Below are 20024 nucleotides of genomic sequence, written 5' to 3' on the forward strand. Positions count from 1 at the left end.
AATAAGTTATCAAATGTTACATTTGTTATGCTTGCATAATTTTGTAGATTTATTCTCATAATCGCGTAAATTTCCAGGAAAAGAAATATACTTCCTTTCACTGAATTTTAAGTAGCAAGTGGAGTGATGTCTGTACTGAAAAGTATCAACTTTTGATAACTATTTTTTGTAGGCCTTGTAATGCTACGGCATACTAAGATGGTTTTCGAGACTGTATGTCTAAGTTTTGGTTAACAGATAGAGAGTTCCATAGTTTAGTTATTGTTATAAAAAATCAGTATATAATTTCTGAGGATACATCATAATTCCTGACAACTAACAAATGACATAGTGTTATTTATATATATATATGTAGATACATATATATATAACTGAACGAGGTGAAAGTTGCTATGAATGCTTTCTTATGTAAACAGATTGATTACTTTTGTTTTATATTTTATAAATTTTTTTATGCATAATATATCATTGAAAAACATTTCAATTTAAAAAAACAAAAATTATTTAAAAATATTTTCTAACATAAAACATATGTCACTGTAGTTTTTGTTTCAAATTTGGTTTCAGCTCTTCATTTTTGGACACTCTTTTAGAGTTAACAAAATTGGCAGACGCTATCACTTAATATTAAATCAACAAATAGTACATTTTCTTTAAAATTAGTGATCACCAAATTTAAAGCCTTCATAAAGTAAGATCCGAAGATTGGGAAAAGGTCTCTCAGGTATGATTTATAACTATATTTATTTATGAAAATTTAATGAAATTTATTATATACTTTACACTGTTGTTAATGAATTTTATCTAAATAAGAAAGTGAAGCAGACTTTGAAGACTACAGATAATGACTGATAGCCAATATCAAAAAACGAACCTAGTTGAGTCCCTAAAAAGTAGTGTTGTAATATAACATAAAGTTATGTAGCACTATTTTATTGTCTCATTGGCTTCTCACTTGTTGGGGAAGACAGATCCGTTTAGAGTAAATTAGTATTTTTTTTTGTATCATATCTCACTTACAATTTCAAGAGTAATTTAGTTGATTAGTATGCTTAGTGTACTAAGAATGCAAATATTCATTTATTCCTATTTCACTGACCTAAATAGCAACTTCTGCCTTAAAAATTATGTCTTAAACTGATAATTGAAAGTATAGCTTTAGTTAAGGTTATACAAGAAATGCACAAATGCATATATAGTTTTTGGTTTACAGCCACACATAGTTATTCTTTACACACCCTGTTTTATTTGCATACGATATTAAGTCGGCGCCGCCATCAATGGTACAATCCTTCCGAACTTGTCTCAGGGTAATATGTATAATAATAAATTGGATGAGACGAACCACAAAGCAGTCCAGTACCAAGACAGAATTTAAGTTGTGCAAATTTTTTTGCAGTTTTAAATGTTACAGGGGGTCTTCCACATGTTCTCATCTATATTTATCTGCGAGATGACTATAACATATTGATAAATCCAATAGTAATTGATAGTGAAAAATAGAACCTTGACTAAGTAAATTCTATAGTTTTAACTACTTTAGCAATGATTCTGTAAAAAATGATAAAGCACTTTAAATCTTGGTCACCATGACAAGATGTAACAATCCAAGATGCTTGGATCCAACTATGATATGATTAAAATTAGTTACCACAACGATTCACATAATAATATTTTTATGATATTTATTAATACACTTTCACATATTTTAAAATAAATAAGTGGATAAGGCGTTTCCACATATTTGTAAATATCTGACATTACTTTTATTGATCATACAATGTTATTCATACTGAACGTTTTAGTAGTACTGAACGTTGTACTTAAATGTGACAGATGAAATGATATTTTCATAACTTATTGTACATATATTTTGGTTGTATTTAGATTTCCATGCGGCCATAGATAGATAGCAATGGCAGTTTATTTTACAAGAGGATACAATTTCCCATAAATTTTTGGGACACTCTACTTATTTCCAGGGAATCGTTCTAATGAAAGGGAGAATATCTCTGACTCTTATATGTGCAATATCGGATAAATAATAAAGAGTGTGTCCATCAATAAAGTAGATAAACGCCTTTTAGTAAATGCTGGTGAGTGACAGTGCAGCGAAGTGACCTTTTCAACTTACTCCTCTCAACTATAGCTATTATTGTAGTCGCTAAAAAGAGATTCCATTCTGTCGGGATAACTGCTTCTAAAATAATTTCCTGTCAATGCGGTATTAGTGTGGACCATAAGATAAGATAATTGCTTGATTTTCTTATGATTGTAGAAGAATCTTGTCGTTTTTATGATGGTTTATCTTGTGTGCTCTTTGAACCATCTATAGGCCACCATCCATTTTGTTGCTGAAATAAACATTGTAAATTCAGTTTTGTTGGAAAAGTCAACGGTTTTAAAATTATTTAGGATTCTTAAGCTATATTGTTTGAAAACATTTTTAATCAAAATAGCTTTGAAATATTTTTAAAATATTTAGATTAAATATTAAAGTAAACTTAAAAGTTGTTTACTTATTTCAGATAAAGAATTTCTTATATGTCAATTACAAATAATTTCAAATAATTTATTAACAAAATCTTTTTCTTAGAAGCGGTTTAGAGTCAGAGTATAGTTAAACTAAATTTCAGCAAAATTATTGAGAGTTGACGAATAGAAATTTGCAAACATTTTACTGGGTAAGTTCTCTTAAAAGATTAAAAAATATTTATTATTTTATATTATGAAACTTGAAAAGTCCACGGAAATATATTTGGTTATAAAATTTTCTTCAATTATTTAAAATTCAATAATATGGAGCGCTCTTTTAAATGGTATATCTAACATGTTATTCCTTGATTCCATCACGTATTGAACCATAAGTTTACAGGTTATTCGAGGATACTTGAGTATCCTATACTCTCTCTAATTATAAATAAATATGATGATTTATTAAGTAAGGGACTCATGTCAATAAGCAACTGACTTCATATGTGGAATTATTGAATCCAATACTGTGATAGGTTATTGACTGTACAGATGCGGTTGAGACCACTCTTTGGTAGTAGCTCAACAAAAAAATCTGCCTAAAAAGCTAAAGAATTTATTAAAAAAATTTATATTTTTGTCATAAAAATTTTTAATACAAATGAGCAACATTTTAAAATTACCATTAAATGAACATAAAACTTATGATTTCAGCAGTTATTGACTGTTATAGATATAGTCAGCAAATTTTCATTGCATTATTTTTATGAGAAAACAAAATTGTCATAAAAATTCCACATAAAATTGTTAATAATTTTTATCAATCAAAACAAACTCTGTAGTTTAATTTTTATATTCTGATTTTTTTATTTTGAAAAGGTGTAAGTGTATCATTTTAGTCCTTTTTTCCTTGCACTTCATTATCTTTCGTTTATGAAGGAAAACACTGCTGTGTAACATCACTAAATTTTTGATTTAACATTGTGTTATTTCAACTGAAAATCATTCTCTGTAATAAAGTTTATTAACTTACCTAATCATTAGAAAGTATCTGTTTATCTTTAAACAATAAAAAAGTACATATAAAAAATTTTCAAAAAAAATTTAATAAAATACATTGATACAGCAAAACCCAATGAACCACAGTAACTTTAAATTAAAGATCCTTTAATTGACCATTTATGCAGAACATTTTCTTTAATAGGCTATTTATCCAAGTGCCGTGACTTATTTAAAATAATTTAATTTTTAATTTTATAGCACCTTTTCTAATAAAATCTAATATACAATCTATACATTGTTTTCATAATTTTTGACTAAGAAACTTCTTAGAGTGTTAAGAAGAGTAAAAAGATACAACAATACCCACAGCCTGATCTAATCTCATGGAAGTGGTTCCCTAAAAATTTTTAGAATACCAGCTTACAACTATTCGTGAGTGATGGTAGATGATTAGTGTAACATATAATCCGTCAAATTATTATAGAAACTTGATAGAATACACTTGCCGTACTTTGTGTACATCGTTTGTAAATCTAAAATGAAAAAACTAAGCGATTTATATTATTCTCTACACATTCCGTTATCAACAACGTTAAATTGGCGCAGAAACTTACTAATGTCTCATGCACAGATTTTCTGCTGATTTAACCGTATCCATAATGGCCGTATTCGTAGCGATATTCATTCATAGAGGACAATGATCGAGTACCTCCACCATAAACAACTCGCATTGAACTAAACATCAACGAAGTCAAAAAGATTACTCAAAGTGACAACAGTATATCTGTGATATTTATCGAGAAGAAATATTGAATATTGAGAATCGCAATCTATCAAAAAGAAGATATGTGCGCGCTTTATTCCACAGATAATTAAAAAGACTAGCGAGTTCAATATTACAACGATATGTTATTAGTATATCATCCATTCTAATTTGTAATAATATTGGAAAAGTTGTTTTCCCAATTTGAAAAGAAAGCACAATGTGAAAGTGCAGCATAGTTATGACCGTATTAGCCGACCGTTTTCTTCCACCCAAAGGGATGAGTTTACATTGAACTCATCCAAAAAAGTTAAACGTTGAACACAGAAGAGTAGCTGAGAATTCTAAAACACTTGTGAGCTAGAATTCGATGAGCTGTTTCAAAAGATTGAGTCCCAATTCGTTATCGTACAAAATCATTATAGTACTTTATAGACTTCTTGAACTGTATTCACTTAATTTAGCTCCTTACAACTACATACTATTCGTTAAATTGAAATATATTTTATAAAAGTGGAATCATTTTCCGAGACCTTCCAAATAGTCAATACTTTATGCAACCCGAATTTTTTCCCAAGAGGATCCTTTTAAAATTTGCAAAGGGAGAAGTAATTCGAAGTGTAATTATCGATTTATCGTTACTGATTTATTATATTTTTGGGACTTTCATCTTTTCAACTCCTTTAACTCCAGCGACATTTAAAACGCGTGTCTTCTTCCGATGAAGTTGTCGGAAAAGGCTTGCTGTTTTCTCATTTAAGTGCATCCGTAACCCTAAGCAATGATGCTGTTCCAACCTCCACAATCAATATCCCGCAAGGATATGCATAGAAAATTTTGGTTTGAATTAATATATAAGTTCAAAAATATTTTTTCAACACAGTTTTTTAATAACAAATTATATTTATTTATTAATTTTTTTTATTTATATAGCCTGTATTTCCATTTAAATCTGTTAAATAAAAATGGAAGATATGAATAATTTAAAACTCAATATCAAAACAGTTGAAGGTGAAACCCTTACTATTGATATTGTTAAAGATGACTCAAACTGGGACTTAAAGGTTAATGTGCTGAAACGCTCCAAGAGTAAAAGTCGCTTCATTAATAAATTGATCTTTGATGGAGAATGTGAAGACAATAGTATTGTTTTCATCGACCCCAATGAAAATGATAAAACCCATAGCCCATTTCCTAAATTAAGTGAACCATCAGAAGAAATCACAACATTTACTTATAAGATACCTAGGATGACTTCAGAACCAACTACTTCTCAAGCAGCTGCAAAACTTAAAGAACATTATAGCATAGTTGCAATTAAAGAACCGCCTAAGGCTAATTACGCTGCAAATGGTGGATCATCATTTGATTCGAGTGAGGAAGACATTAGATATTTTTTTAAAGATTTCGCTCAAGGTATCCGAAAAGATAATAAAGAAGAGGTAAATTATATTTAAATAGTTTTTTTAAAATATATTTTTTTAAATTTTTATTTGTATAGGAGAACTCTAATACATCTATTAAGTTACTTATGCGTCCAAAGGATCTTACTTATGGTTTTACTCATAGTCCAACCCAGTTAAACATTAACAAAGAAATCGAAAGGAATAAGATGACTATTGAAAGAAAATGTTACGGTCACACACCACTTATGGTGTATGACGTAAATGTTGAGGATCCTTTAGAAGCTCTTCGTACTAATAAATTTTTTATAAAAATGCTGCCAGAAATGAAACGTACTCCAGAAATAATTGGTGCAGTTTTACGTAAAATCTGTAATGAATGTCCGCCCATGTTAAGCATTATACGTGATAACGAGAAAGCTGTCTTGGCTATGCTTATTGATGACTTGATTCCATTGGTTGAGAAACATTCAGAATGATGCGGTAAGTAAAAACTTCTTTTCTTGAATAACTGATAATGCAGAATATAAAAAGTTTAAGCTATGTAAAAGATGGACCAAAACTGTTGAGATGTTGTTGGAGACAATTAAAAATTTATTTAAAAAGTTATGGATCAAGACTGTACCCACCATCGAATTGATGCGAATATGAAATATTTATTTATGGCAAAGCTTGACACGAAGAAAAATTTGTAAATGTTTTAAAATTATATTGTAAAAAATTTTTGTAATGCAATAGTATATACATATATATATATAATATATTCAATAGTAAATATTAAAGCAAATAAATTTAAAATGCAAGTATATTTTAAAATTTCAATGCATTTAAAGTAAGATTGTAAGACCTTCAAGATATAAGTGCATACTTTTGTGTATTATAAATTGTTATTACTAACAATCAATCACTAAATAATCATGAAGCTTATAGGCAATACATAAATTAGTCAATGAGATGGGTGGGACCCTGTAGTACCCCCACATATTAAAGAGTAAAAGTGCCCAGTTGCGCTTATATACTAACTTGCTTAGTTGATCATTACAGATGTGAGTCATTTTTGCCCGCGTTCAGTAATCTTGCCTGCCCAATCAGTTACTTGCTATTGCCAGTTGGTGGTATCGATTGCTTTCATTCATATCGTTGGTCACTTGGAAGTTCCCTACCGCGTTTTTTATCACGGGATACCGAATCAAACATCTTTTTTATACTGAGCAGTTTCTTCCATTCCACCGCATGTCAAAACCAGCGAATCTAATTCAATACTTTCTGCTAAGACGTAAGGGACCATAGATCTTCCGAAAAATTTTTCTCTTGAAGCTTCATACTCTGATATCTCGTAAAGTTAACTATATCGGTGTATACAATAGAGAAATATATGAGTATACTAAAATCCGTTATCAGTTCATAGTACCCGTGAAATCAAAATCGATTCCAGATTTCAATTCATTTTACCCACTATTTATAGTTATACCTATAGATTTGATGCGTAACACATTTTTAAATGGAATGCTTGAATATTTTTAAATATTTAAAAGGCATTCACTGTGTACAAAGTGTATTTGGTAAACTAATGCATTTTAATAAAACTTTGAAAAACTATTGTAGTTGGCACGCAACTATCAAGAATTGCGTGATATATTGCATTTCGTGCTGCAAGCGAAACAAAGTATCCGGATTACCAAGCCTTCAGAAGTAAGCCAGAAAATTTATGATTCTGAGAAATCATGCTTTTCATATCTTGCATTGAAACTAACGCAGTTTTATGTTTGTGCCAAAAACAGAAACACTGAAAGTTAACATATACTAAGATTAATGGCAACTATTTTCATTTGTTTAAAAAATTATAAGTATAATTACTTACCTTTTTCACACAACTACTACCAGCTTAGAGAGTAAGGCTTCGGAGTGGATTAAAACTTTTTTTAATGATTGAGTGCAATATTTCCTTTTAATATCACGAACTTAGCCTTACAATTTAAATGTGCTTACGATATATAAATCAAACTCTGAGATATTTGATATGACTATTGCAGTTTGTTTTCATTCTTGTACATAATTTATAAAATTTTCCTGTTATTGTAGTAAGAAGTTGAAGTTGGTTTAGGAGTCTTAAGTCATTGCAGGACTAGTACCTTAGTGATTCCTTAAATTTTTTTTTCCATGACCCTCTTAAATTTAGACACAATATTCCAACAATATACGCAGTGTTACGGACAGGCGACGTTTGAGCTAGCCAATATGGTCTTTTGGGGCATAAATTTGGAGCCGTGTCACCCAATACAATATTAACATAAAGACTTCAAAATGAAGCTATTCGAAATATTGTTTAAAGTTCATGGTATATTCACAGTGATGATGATATTAATCAAGTCCTTAACAACTCAACAGTTGTTGAAGTAATTTAAGGACAAGAAAATTCATTCTAAGCGGTATAAGTTAAATATTCTTTTATTTAATATAATATTAAAAGTTAAATATTTTTTTATTTAATCAGAAGTATTGATGTTGCTTCTTCGGAAGCTAAAGCAGGAGAGACCGAGCGCACTTTTGCTAAGTTGGGAGCTACCGAAGCCAAACGGGACTTTACCAGACAAACAAGTGGATGTCCCGTTTGGTAGCAACCATGCGTTCGAACAATATCGCATGATTGCTCCGTTAATGAAACTAAGCACAGGGTCGGATTTGGGGTACGCGGGTGTTAACTTATATAAACGAAAAAGATGGCAGATTTCTGAACACTGCAGGTCTATTTTCACGACGTTATCGAAAGAAACCACATAAATTAATTCGTATTTCACATAAAGTAAGAAAAGTTTTTAAAAACATTTTAGGTAAATTACTTGTTAGTTCCTCATAACTAGTTATAGTGTAGAAGGAAAGAGAATCACTTTTAATGAGCAACATATTATTACTTTAGTAAAACTTTCAAGACATTGAATGTTGACTTTGGAACAATGAAGATATATGGTCTTATATCTAACTATTAGAAAAAGCAGATCTAATGCATTTCAAAAACTTCAGGAAAACCAACTCGTAAGAATGAATGGTGAAGATTTTCACAGCATTAAGGAAACTTCATTCCAGTATTCAGGGAAGAGAGATGTGAACAGATAGGTTTAATTATTAGATATTTAGTATCTCGAGGAATCGAACCAGCTCCTACGGAGGGAGTTTTCGAAGGTCTTCATTCTCTAATTGGTATGCACCTAAAATTTTGTTTCTTCTGTGCTCTACTGCATCACAGTTGTATTTCACATAGTGAATCATTATTTGTATAATTTTTTTGATGAGAATTGTTTGTAAAATTTTTAAATTAATTACTTTTGATTATTTAAAATGAGCTTAAGTGCTTTAATATGCATAAATAATAATTTCAATATAAAGAATTGCCAATTTTGTAATCACACTGTAACAAAACTTGGAATGTAAACCAATGAAGCCACACGAATAATTGTAATTAATTTCACTTGTTTTTTTGGTTTTTGGTACAAATTTTTCGATTACTGTTTGTCATTAATTATGTCCTTTAGCATTTTTAATTATGAGACGAAAGCTGTATTGACAACAATTCAGCATCATTTGCTTTCATTTGCGGCTTTAAATGTGTTAATAATGTCACTTCCAGTGTTGACATTCGGGTTTTATATTTTTAAAAATTCTTTTTTAAATATTTTTTTAATTATTGCTTTAAAATTTTAATGATGAATAAATATCGGTTGGGAAAAAGCACGGTTGTTCAAATATTCGCATCGAATCTCATCGTATAATTTTAATATAAATTTAAATATTGTTATTCATATTTTTATTTATGTTTATTTAATTGAGTGTAATTGTAAATTTAATTCTGTATGAATAAATACCATATTATATATATAATTTACAATTTATTTTTAACGTGAAATTAAAGGCCGCAACATATCCACGTAAAATATTTCTTGTGAACTCCCAACAGAAATTTAACTTCCAAATGAAATTTTATGATGTTCACACCTATGCTTTATCAGGCATTTTTTTATTTGTTAATGACATAACGACAATATTGCTTAAAGTTGCCGATTTTTTTAATTGTTTTATTGACCAATATTTAACCAAATCATTCACGATATTTGTTAGAGATTGCTGTAATGATATTCACAATCCCATTCGAAATCATCGAAAGACACAGTGTAAGACTTGAACCCATTAAAACCACTTCTTAGGAATAAATGGAGAAGATTTCCACAGCAATGTAGAAACTTCATTCCAGTAATCAGGGGAGAGAGATGAGAACAGATAGACTTAATATCTAGTGGACTAGATTCATCTAAGCCAGAAAGCATGGGCGAGAATTGTACAATTTCTAAGGCGTATAGATTTGGTGCGGAACAATAAGAACCGTGCTGTCTGCAATTGAGATGATTCAATGCAAATTTGTAAGGACTAACGACTATATTGTAATACTTTGAAGTAGTCAATATAAAAATCTGTGATGATACTCATAGTTAGTATTGCAGCTATTGGAAAAAGCCTGGCACACCTAATCTAAATAGACGTTTTATCAAGCTCACAAATTCTTCACTGCACTGCTGACTACGGTGAATGTGGTTTTCTTTTTTAACATTTATTGAGTTCGAGGATTTGTCGGTAGTAAAGTCAGTCATGAGAAGTTTTTGTGAATATTTGACTGAATACGACTGAATATTTGTTTTGTGCATTCATGTTTCCTTTACTTCATTTTATAATTTTAGATAATTTTATTCATTTCAGTTTTGTTGTGTATTCCAAGTAATTATTTTAAATTTGTGAGCTTGTTTCTGGCTTTGAATGGAGTTTTCAGTGATTTTGTTCCAAACTTTGCGTCATTAACTTTGCAAACTTAAAAGTTTACTTTATATTTATTCAGAGCAAAGGCAACAGGTTATGCTAAACTTTACTGGAAGATAATTCATAAATATTAGTTTTGCATGCATAAACAATTTGTATGCTGGTGGTCCAGAGTGATGCTGGAAAATTTTAATGAAGGCAGTATTGATTGAATAATATTGAAGTATTGAAAATGGATTGCAGTGTTTAGAAAACTGAAAACAAACTTTTGTTAGATTAATTTAAACCGACACGCTGTAGCGCTTTTGGTCGCTTTTCAGTGACTCCATGTAGAATCATAGTAGACCTTGTCGTAGAGCTTTTTTCCTGATATAGAGCCATCAAGCAAATTTTGTAAATCCAGTTTTAACAATCTTGTTGAGTTGGTTGTGACTAGGTGACCTTTTAGATAAGTTCTCAATAGTCTCAGCTTTCTTCTCTACTAAAAACAGATAAATTACCGTAGTTGTAAGGATTAATCAGTTCGGCAGTTACGTAGTGTGTCGCAAAACGATAAGCTCTAATTAAGGTACTTTAAAGTCTTCCATATATTGTTGATAGTCATTCGTTTTTAATAAGGATTTATCTTCACTTAATGTCTAATAACTTATATAACAGATGTTTATGCATTTTTTATAATTCCTAAACTTATAAAATTAAAGTACTCGTATTTTTTATTTTTGCTTTAAACGATTAAAGAAGGCTATTTAGAAGTATTTTGTCTCCTTAAAAGTTCCTTCAAATTAAAAATCTTTAGTAAAAGGAAAAGGTTTGATAAATATTACATAATTACTGATTCCAGACACGTTTATCGCTGCAAAACGAGTAAATAAGGTCGCCAGGAAATACGCTTTGTATGAGGAATATCAAAATGCTGTGACTGCTTTAGTTCGGTGGTTGGAGAAGGTGGAGCTGAGGCTGGAGCTGAAACATAAAATGAAAGACACGAAACGAACGTATTTAATAGTAGCAGCGAAATATGGTTTTTATATTGTTTTACTTTTAATAGATTCATAAAAGGAGAGCTGAAATAAATACTTTAGTTTTAGTATCTGGCTTTTAATGGAGGCAGACCACAAAAGCAACAACAATAAAGTAGTTGTACAAATAGAAAATGGCAGGATTGCAGTTTCCCGAAGTCAAATAACCGCTCTACTGATACTCGTAGGTGATGGCTGGCAATGAAGCTGGTGCCTGTAGTTGATGTAACTGTTGCCATATTGCATAGACATCGAAGACGTGCGCTTGTTACTTTATTAATATTAAAAACGTGCCCTAAGTGTAACCCATTTAATTTGAGTTGGTCTGTGCAGGTATTAAGGAAAAAACTGTTAATAGTTTTAAGTTTGCCATTAATTGCAATACGAGTTGAGCTTCCTGTTATGATGGCAATGTATAAAGGAAAAATTAATTAAATAAGTTAAATTGCAGCTGGATTTAAATTAACTTATTGTTTTTATGTAGGAAAATTAATTTCATACTTAATACCTATATATGGGTATATCATCAATTGAACGATGTTCTAAGTAATTAACGACAACAGTTAATGGTTAATATGGCTTGTGAAATAAATTGTTTTTCTGCAATTAAATTGTTTTGTATGTAATACAAGAGTTCATGTCATATGATTTATATATCTATAAACTGAAAAAACTTATGTTTTATAATCATAATTTATGAGTTTATATAGTAGATTCATTCAATCGAATAAAAATGTTTTAAAAAATATTCTTACTCTATTTCAAAAATAACCTTCACTATAATATATATATGAATAGTCTACATAGATAAAAAATTATCCAAAAATAAAAGAAATACATATTAGTCTAATTAATAATCAAAACCTAATTGCACAACCTTAGTGTACGATTAGTGATTGTCTATATTAGAAGTGTCGAAAGCATAGGTCACGGGCCTCATGAGGTCACGGCTAATATTTGTGCAGGCCGCGACATGTATCTAATCCACCTCAAGTAGGCAAATTTTTCGTTCTTATATTTTGGTAACATTACATTATTTTATTTTTATGTTATTCTAAATAAATTAATTAAAATGTTTTAAATAATTTATTTTAAATAAATTATATGACCATAATTTATTTATGGTCACAACTAATATTAATAATGTTAATATTGATAGAAAAACTAAATTTACATTATCGCTCTATTTTTATTTTTCTCCCGCAAAATTATGAACGTATGTATCTATATCTGCGGCCATCCAACCTATTCAGTAATTCGAATTGGCTCGCGGTCTTATATAGTCTGGACAGCCTTGGTCTATAATGTAGACTTATATATTGTATGTATATATTATGTATATATATACACATACATATATTGTACACATATTTGTATATCTTAACAAATACTATAAAAAGGATTAAAACAAAATTGAATAAATAATGAAGCAGTTCTTTGTAAAATTTAAAAAAAAAGAAAGAAAATGCTTAAATTGTTTATAAATTAAATATTAATAAATTAATTACAAATTAATATTAGCACAGACAAACTTCTCTATAACGCAAAGACAGCTATAGGAAAACATATGTTTGACGAACAGTTTTAAGTACACTTGTAAGAAATACTTTTACCACATTTCTTTTGAAGTCATTTTGACTTTTTTCAGATTTCTCTTTTTGTTTATATGAACTATTTATTATATTATATTATTGTTAGGATATGTGGCACAGCGACCGTCGGGTCTATTTTGCCCCCTTCTAGGTTCAAAGTAGGTCTCTCTAAACCCTATTGCGTCAATAAAAAGTAGTATAAAACTTACTTTACATAGTTTTATTATCTCTTCTCTAAGAATATATATACCCAGGAATCTAATCCGTTTCTGCATTAATGCAAGGTATTCTAATAGCACATGTGTGACTGACTCTTCATTCTCTTCACAGACTCTACAGTTTGCCTCTGTATATATACCTAGTCTCGTAAGGCGGTATTTTAGTCTACAGTGCCCTGTTATGGCTCGATTATATGAACTAATTTGAAGTGAATCTCTTTAAAGCAAATTTCTCTTCTTTAACGAAAATTTTTATTTTTTTTTAAGAAATTTCATCTTTTTGAAGAAATTCGATTTGAAGATACTCGAATTTTTTCCGTTTTTCCCCTTAGAGCGACAATTTTTTGTAGCAAATTGCTTATCTTTAGCGAAGACTCTATCAAAGAAATTTTTTTTAAAGCACAAAGTTTTTTTTTCAGTTTTTTTTATATATATAAACACATCTGCGTTGGTATTGCGAATTAATATAGATATTATTTGCTCCATTAAACAAAATAAAGTTATAAATAAATACAACTATATAATGAAAATAATATAAGGTACGTAAAAGTCTTAATTGATTACAAACATTTAATTAAAATATATAATAAAAATTCTAGTTAATTATTCAAAATGTTATTAATTTAAATGTATGTGTTTTATGTAAATTTTTAAATTATTTTCAGATAAAACAAACAAATAAATAAATAAAATCAAATACAATAAAATAAAATAAAATAAATAAAAAATAAATAAATAAATGAAATAAATAAATAAGTTGTTGTATATTAATATTATGTGTAAATACTAGTAATAAGTAGTAAGTAGTAGTAAGTACTAGTAATTACAAAACTTATGCCACCAGCTGCAGTTAAGCAAATAATAAAAATATTTTTTTTATTGAAATTATGTTGTATCAGCCTTGTCATTGGTGTGGTACTAGGTGTCTAGCATGACACGGTGACAGGGCTGGTATGGTCGCCGGTTTTGGGATGGGGTTTTTGACACTTAGTTACCACCGCTGACATATTTAAATATAAAAACAAATATAAATATAAAATCTTAATTCCTCTTCATTTATTTTTATAACAAAAAGAAAACAAAAAAAAACTCCACACTAATTATAAAATTCTAATTCTTTTTTCTTTTTTCTTTTTCTAATAACAAAAAGAAAACCTAAAAGCTCTAACCAATCTAAAAAATTTTTAACTCCTCCTTTCTTATCTTTTCCTACTCAAATTAATTCCGATAATCAATATACTTTACATATCGCAAAAAAAAAATTACACAAAAAAAACATTGTTTCTTTATTTCTGTACTCCATTGTTAGACCTACTAAACAAACCTACAGCATACCTCTAGAGCTACTGCTTGCTCTATTTCTATCTATTTCATACTCATCTCATCTGCGCTGCTGCACAGTTACTATTCACGGCGAATTGCATGAAGCAGAAACTTCAAGTTTCAAGATATTTGCCAGAATATTAGTAATATAAAAGACATTTAGGAGTTTTTGGGACTTTTTGGGAGTTTTTGGGAGTACCCTATTAAAATTTTAAACAAAACCCTGATTGTCAAAAATTGAATTGCACTGTCAATTTTTTGACTTACAAAATTTTTTCTTATGCAAGTGAATTGATTTGTGAAAATTTCATAGTAAGTACATTTTCAAGATAATTCATTATTAATTTATTATTTTTTAAATAAAATTTCATTAAATTTAAATAACAAATAAATATAAATAATAGTGCAACAATATAAGAGGTGTGTTTTTAGTAAGCAGAGCTTTCGACCGTTGTTGAAGGTGTTTTTTATCGAATATTCAAATTTGTCTTATATAAAATATATTAATTGCATTCTAACAAAGATCTGAATAAATGTTATATTCGATATAAAAGTGCATTATTTTCATATTATTTCAGGAAATGTCTGATTATTCCGAAATAGCAATGAATATGTCATCTAAACAATTGGCTGCCGTTCAGGTATTTATTTCTTGAATATTCGCTGTAATAATAATTCGCTGTTTTAAAAAATAGTTGTGAAAGATAAAGATTTTTAATTCTTAAAAATTCACTAATTCACTAATTAGGCACAACGGGTTCAAAATAATGGTTACGGTGAGATGTTAGAGGAGGAACACGGCAAAAAAGGTGTAATTACTCCTAATATCGATAAAAAGTCGTTAATCGAAACAGCTCGTGCAAAGTATATTAATAAGTATGAAGTATTTATTGATTAATAATCTATATTTTTTTTCTTCATTTTTTAAATGTATTAAGTGTAATATTATAATTTTATATAATTTTTTTTCAGAGATATACCAGTTGAAACCCCACCATCTACCACCCATTTGTCAAATGTTGATGCATTCATGAGGTATGTGTATAAATATTTCAATTACTATTTTTCGGGAAAAAAGTATTATATATGTTTAAGTCGAAATTTAGTTGCAAGTCCATACAAGAACTTTAGTCGGAGACTACATTTAAATTTAAAATACGCTAATTGCAATACTTCAATATCAAATCAACAGAAAATAAATACATGTTTTAACTTTTAAATTATCGTTTACCGCATTGAATGAGAAATATATAGATTAAATCTAATGACCGAATTATATGAAGTGGTAGACACTCACTCAAGTTAATTTATAATACCATATATAACTTTGTTTCGTTTCTTTCATACAGAATGTCGCTGAGTGGAGAACGTGCTCCAGGTGTTTTGAAGAAAAAACGTGAGTTACAACACCCTTCTCAGTGTAAAGATAAAATAGAAAAGCTTCTAAAAGAAGCGGGTATCGACTACCTGTCTGATGATATAGTGCAACCTCCTGATCTTCAAGATCTGGGCTCAACCCAAAGGAGAACTTCAGACATACGAAGCTTACGCCTAGCAAGACCACTGTTAGAATGTGAGAGTGAAGGCATGTGGCCAAACATCTACACCGGTGTGGATCGACCTAACATGGAGACGAAGGAAACACTCAATAAAAAATAAATCATGATACCTATGATATGATACCTATTACAATCTTAATATATACATATTCATTCATTTAATACTGTGTATTCAATTAAATTAAGTTATTTAGTTATTTTTATTGAGTACATAGTAGAATTTCCCTAAAATTATGGATAGTGTTTTTGATTGTCAAATTCAGACTAGATTCACTTGACTAAGTTCATCTTCACAATCGCAATGATCTGCTTCATAACATTTTTGAGAAACGCTACCAAAAGCCTTATTGGAAATAAAATGATAATTAGTTAGTTTCTTATGTCGACAGATACATACGAATCCCATACAATCAAGCCTACAGTTATGAAATAAATAACAAATAAATTGGAGTTAATAACTTTTATATTAAATATTTTTCCAGGTTATTTATTCCTGCTCACATTACTTGTTTTCCAATATTACCTGTAAATTATTCTTCATATTTCTGTATTGTCTCTCTAGTCCCTGATTTTCCATTTCCATTATTTTCAAAGCATGAAATATACGTTCATCAATACACTTGCACCAAAAAAATGATATAAAAGTCATAAGAATTTGTAGCAAGTACAGAACTGTTTTTATACTTGCTAGAAACTATATCATTCACAGATGTAAAGAATACTAACGTCATTGCGATACAATTCATCAAATCATCAAAACGTTTGGGAGTGCCATTGACCTCTTCCATTGTTTTAAATTCGTCAAGTTCGTAGAATCCAATCTGAAAGTTACTTACAACAAGAAGCTGTCCACTTGTAATTAATGGATCCTTTATTTGTGGTATGTTCACCTCATAAGAAATAAATGAAATAAATGGCGAATATCAAAATTGAAAATTCGTTCTGAGCAGGGATGGATTTCCATAAGCAATATTTTGGAGTGAAGTCGAAGACTCTAGGTAATATCTAGAGTCTTCTAAATTAACGAACGTTTTTAGAGTAACTTAAAGTTTTGTAGTTGTGTTTGTAAATCTCAATAAAAAAAGTTACCCCAGATGTACCAGTCGAAAACGCTATTGGAGTACCAAGAGATTAAATAATAAAACTAAAATAAATTATGTACTTTTTTTTATTTTAATAGCTTGGTTTTTATATAAATTTATATATAAATTTAAAAAAACATTTTTAATTATATCTAATTTGTTCTATCATTATTCAGTATATTTGTTCAAGACAAATCCATTTTGTAATTAAAGTCAATATTATCCAAATACTCTGGTTCAGTTGAAACATTATTTTGTGTAACCGGCGAAGGAACAGAACTTTTCAAGTTTACTTCAGGTACAACATTGGAACTATTATCATCACCAAACTGTAATGGAGGTGGATTGGACACTACAATATGCATATAAATATAATATGTAATTCACTAAAAGAACATATTTATATACTTACAATCACCACTTTTATTTTCTGTACTTAAATCAGAACCTTGAAGAAAATTTTCGTGGTCTCCTAAACATTCTTCTACTTTTCGATCACGTGGTTCATTATTCATTGATTCAGTGCATTTGGAATTTCTTTGCTTATCGACTTCAAATATTTCATCACGTATCTTTTCTGAAATTCTTTCGTCGCCTTTGACAAGATAAAAGTATACTCCTCCAGATGTTCTTCTACGTTTTCCATTCTGTAAAATGTAGGAGAATTTTAACAATTAAATAAACCAGCAAATATATTAACTGTTCTTACCAAAATCATCATTCCATCTTTTTCTTCTATAGCCTGTGTTTTTTTATATATATCCATAGGAATCTCCAAACCTAATATAGTTAAAATTCGTTCTGAAAGTATATGATAGATATTTTAAGTTTTTTTAGAGAAATCATTCATAAAATGCATATATAATCTTATTACAATATACACCCGATAATCTGAATCTTAAGTTATTTGAATAAAGTCAATAAATATAGACTGATTTAGTTTTCTTGGTGTTTGAGACTTTTAAAATATTGATATTGCAAATTAAATTGCATCGGTAAGGTAGATTCTTCACTAATGTGTTGTTAAAATCACGTGTTGTCTTCAGAATATCAGTAAGAGCTACACGATGTCAAATTCTTTAGATTCGAACAGTTAAGTTGGTGTAGTGACTTCGAATGCCATAGCGAACGCGATCACAAATAATGACCACGATTGTGAGACCAGAGTTAAAAATGTTGTTTATACTCTGACCAAAAAAGACAACTAAAACATGTATAGTACTTTAATATAGAATCTTTCTTACCGATATGTGTAATTACACAAAGATAGTCTGACTATAAATTGTTATTTCGAAAAAAGTCCTATTGACTTTGGATCGTAAATTATATTAAATTATATTCAATCTTATTCATCAATTACCTATTAAATGAGATTTCCGTTCATGAAGGTTTTTGGCCATTTCTTTGGCTATATCGGCCACATCACGCCCTTCTACGTCCTTCAGATCACGTATATACCTTTTTTTATTATGTGGAGGCTTATTTTTCAAACGACTAAAATCGAAAGCGTCATCTTGTTTTTTATTGCTCGCAGTACGACGCTGTTTCGAATTAAAACGATGACAATGAAAGTCATTTCTTGAAAATCTACCTTTTCGCTTCAGGTTTCTTGGATATTGATAACTTTCAACACTTCTTTTGTTAAATAAATCAGAAGAAACGTTTATCGATCGCATTGTTTCGTTAAGGGTTTCTTTTTCTAATGTTTCTACCCAAATATTATTTTTCTTAAATTTTGTGCCTGTCTCATTTGGCGTATTAACACGTACCATAATAGGACGCTTCTTCTGAACTTTTTGTTCAACTCTTAAAGGTTTTAGAGTGCCAAATGAATTATCAGATGAATCCTCACTATCAGATGAATTCTCACTATGAGATGAATTCTCACTATCAGATAAGAAATTATTTTTTGAGAATTCAGTGTTTTGACGTTGCAAAGGTTCATAATCATCTGACGAAACAGGGTCCTGCAGAAATATTTTTATAAGAAAATCTAAATAAATTGTGCTTTATATTTACTAATAACTCTCCATCTTCAAAACTAACTTGCGACTCGTTATTAGGTGGTCTTTGCAAAAGCGCATAAAGTTCATCTGATGATCCAATAGGCTATTAACATAATAATTAAATATATATATATATATATAAATTGATTGCCACATTTACTTTTAATTTATTAGCATTCACTTCCTTTTCGGGCTGCATTTTTTTAGAATCACTTTCACATAGTTTTAGGACGTTATCCGATGCGTTCATACTTTGCAATTTTGCATCTGTCGAGATCTATATAAGGCTTGAAATTTACACTCATGTTATAATAGAATATTTTATTTAACAACCTCAGTATTAATTGGTTCCATGTCACTCATATTGCTCCTATTAAAAATAGGTGTTAAACTTTTCAACACAGCCTCAACACAAAAAAAAGCAGTCAGTGATAACTTTGATTAGTGACAATTTTGACAGGTGTCATGAACTTAACTATTGTGACTTGCATTCAATGAACTTTATTAGATAGTTCACTACTATGACACTTGCACGTCTAAGAATGTTTTCATTCAAATCTAACAAAAGTTTCAAAGTGCACATTTCAATTTATTTTAATTCAATATTAATTATATGGCACAGCGATGGATACACAGAGGCTCAATTGACTCAGAGCGGTAGTTGTTATGCTATATATAAAACCTACAATAACAAAAACATATAATATAACAAATTTTATAATGTCATTTATCATTAATATTCAGCTGATAGAGACAGTAAACATAACCATATAATCATTTAA

The 20024-nt window shown here is 29.3% G+C and overlaps 3 protein-coding genes across 5 annotated transcripts; 2 read left to right on the forward strand and 1 right to left on the reverse strand.

Moving 5' to 3' along the window:
* The first annotated feature begins 522 nt into the window (after nt 1–522).
* LOC119662637 lies at nt 523–6345 on the forward strand. Of its 3 annotated transcripts, none has more exons than XM_038072299.1 (5): nt 523–724; nt 2597–2684; nt 5171–5679; nt 5739–6123; nt 6192–6345. In XM_038072299.1, exons 3-4 carry the CDS (start codon nt 5203–5205, stop codon nt 6117–6119), a joined length of 858 nt encoding a protein of 285 aa, XP_037928227.1. In that variant the 5' UTR covers nt 523–724; nt 2597–2684; nt 5171–5202; the 3' UTR covers nt 6120–6123; nt 6192–6345. The 3 variants fall into 3 exon arrangements, with proteins under 3 accessions (XP_037928227.1, XP_037928225.1, XP_037928226.1); XM_038072297.1 differs by having other exon boundaries at nt 6175–6344; XM_038072298.1 differs by having other exon boundaries at nt 6181–6344.
* An 8523-nt stretch (nt 6346–14868) lies between these two features.
* Nucleotides 14869–16316, forward strand: LOC119662138. The gene is made up of 5 exons (XM_038071694.1): nt 14869–14907; nt 15174–15236; nt 15344–15471; nt 15568–15630; nt 15945–16316. The coding sequence occupies exons 2-5, from the start codon at nt 15177–15179 to the stop codon at nt 16252–16254; spliced, it is 561 nt and encodes a 186-aa protein (XP_037927622.1). The 5' UTR covers nt 14869–14907; nt 15174–15176; the 3' UTR covers nt 16255–16316.
* Nucleotides 16317–17398: 1082 nt separating this feature from the next.
* On the reverse strand, nt 17399–19709 carry LOC119689771 (phosphorylated adapter RNA export protein-like). Its single transcript, XM_038104673.1, has 7 exons — nt 19576–19709; nt 19403–19519; nt 19256–19345; nt 18597–19203; nt 17946–18037; nt 17649–17883; nt 17399–17588 (listed from the first exon to the last, which is right to left on the reverse strand). The coding sequence occupies exons 1-7, from the start codon at nt 19603–19605 to the stop codon at nt 17422–17424; spliced, it is 1338 nt and encodes a 445-aa protein (XP_037960601.1). The 5' UTR covers nt 19606–19709; the 3' UTR covers nt 17399–17421.
* Nucleotides 19710–20024: the final 315 nt, after the last annotated feature.

This window comes from Teleopsis dalmanni, chromosome X, assembly GCF_002237135.1.
Source record: "Teleopsis dalmanni isolate 2A chromosome X, ASM223713v2, whole genome shotgun sequence".
Taxonomy (NCBI): domain Eukaryota; kingdom Metazoa; phylum Arthropoda; class Insecta; order Diptera; family Diopsidae; genus Teleopsis; species Teleopsis dalmanni.

Bases quoted from the DNA above. Each gene is read 5' to 3' on its own strand.
- LOC119689771 (XM_038104673.1), bottom strand. From the start codon at position 19,605: ATGAGTGACATGGAACCAATTAATACTGAG. The intron at 19,520-19,575 runs GTTGTTAAATAA...AGCCTTATATAG, and splicing joins TGGAACCAATTAATACTGAG to ATCTCGACAGATGCAAAATT. The intron at 17,589-17,648 runs GTAAGTATATAA...TGCATATTGTAG, and splicing joins AGAAAATAAAAGTGGTGATT to TGTCCAATCCACCTCCATTA.
- LOC119662637 (XM_038072299.1), top strand. From the start codon at position 5,203: ATGGAAGATATGAATAATTTAAAACTCAATATCAAAACAGTTGAAGGT. The intron at 5,680-5,738 runs GTAAATTATATT...TTATTTGTATAG, and splicing joins GAAAAGATAATAAAGAAGAG to GAGAACTCTAATACATCTAT.
- LOC119662138 (XM_038071694.1), top strand. From the start codon at position 15,177: ATGTCTGATTATTCCGAAATAGCAATGAATATGTCATCTAAACAATTG. The intron at 15,237-15,343 runs GTATTTATTTCT...TTCACTAATTAG, and splicing joins AACAATTGGCTGCCGTTCAG to GCACAACGGGTTCAAAATAA. The intron at 15,631-15,944 runs GTATGTGTATAA...TCTTTCATACAG, and splicing joins AATGTTGATGCATTCATGAG to AATGTCGCTGAGTGGAGAAC.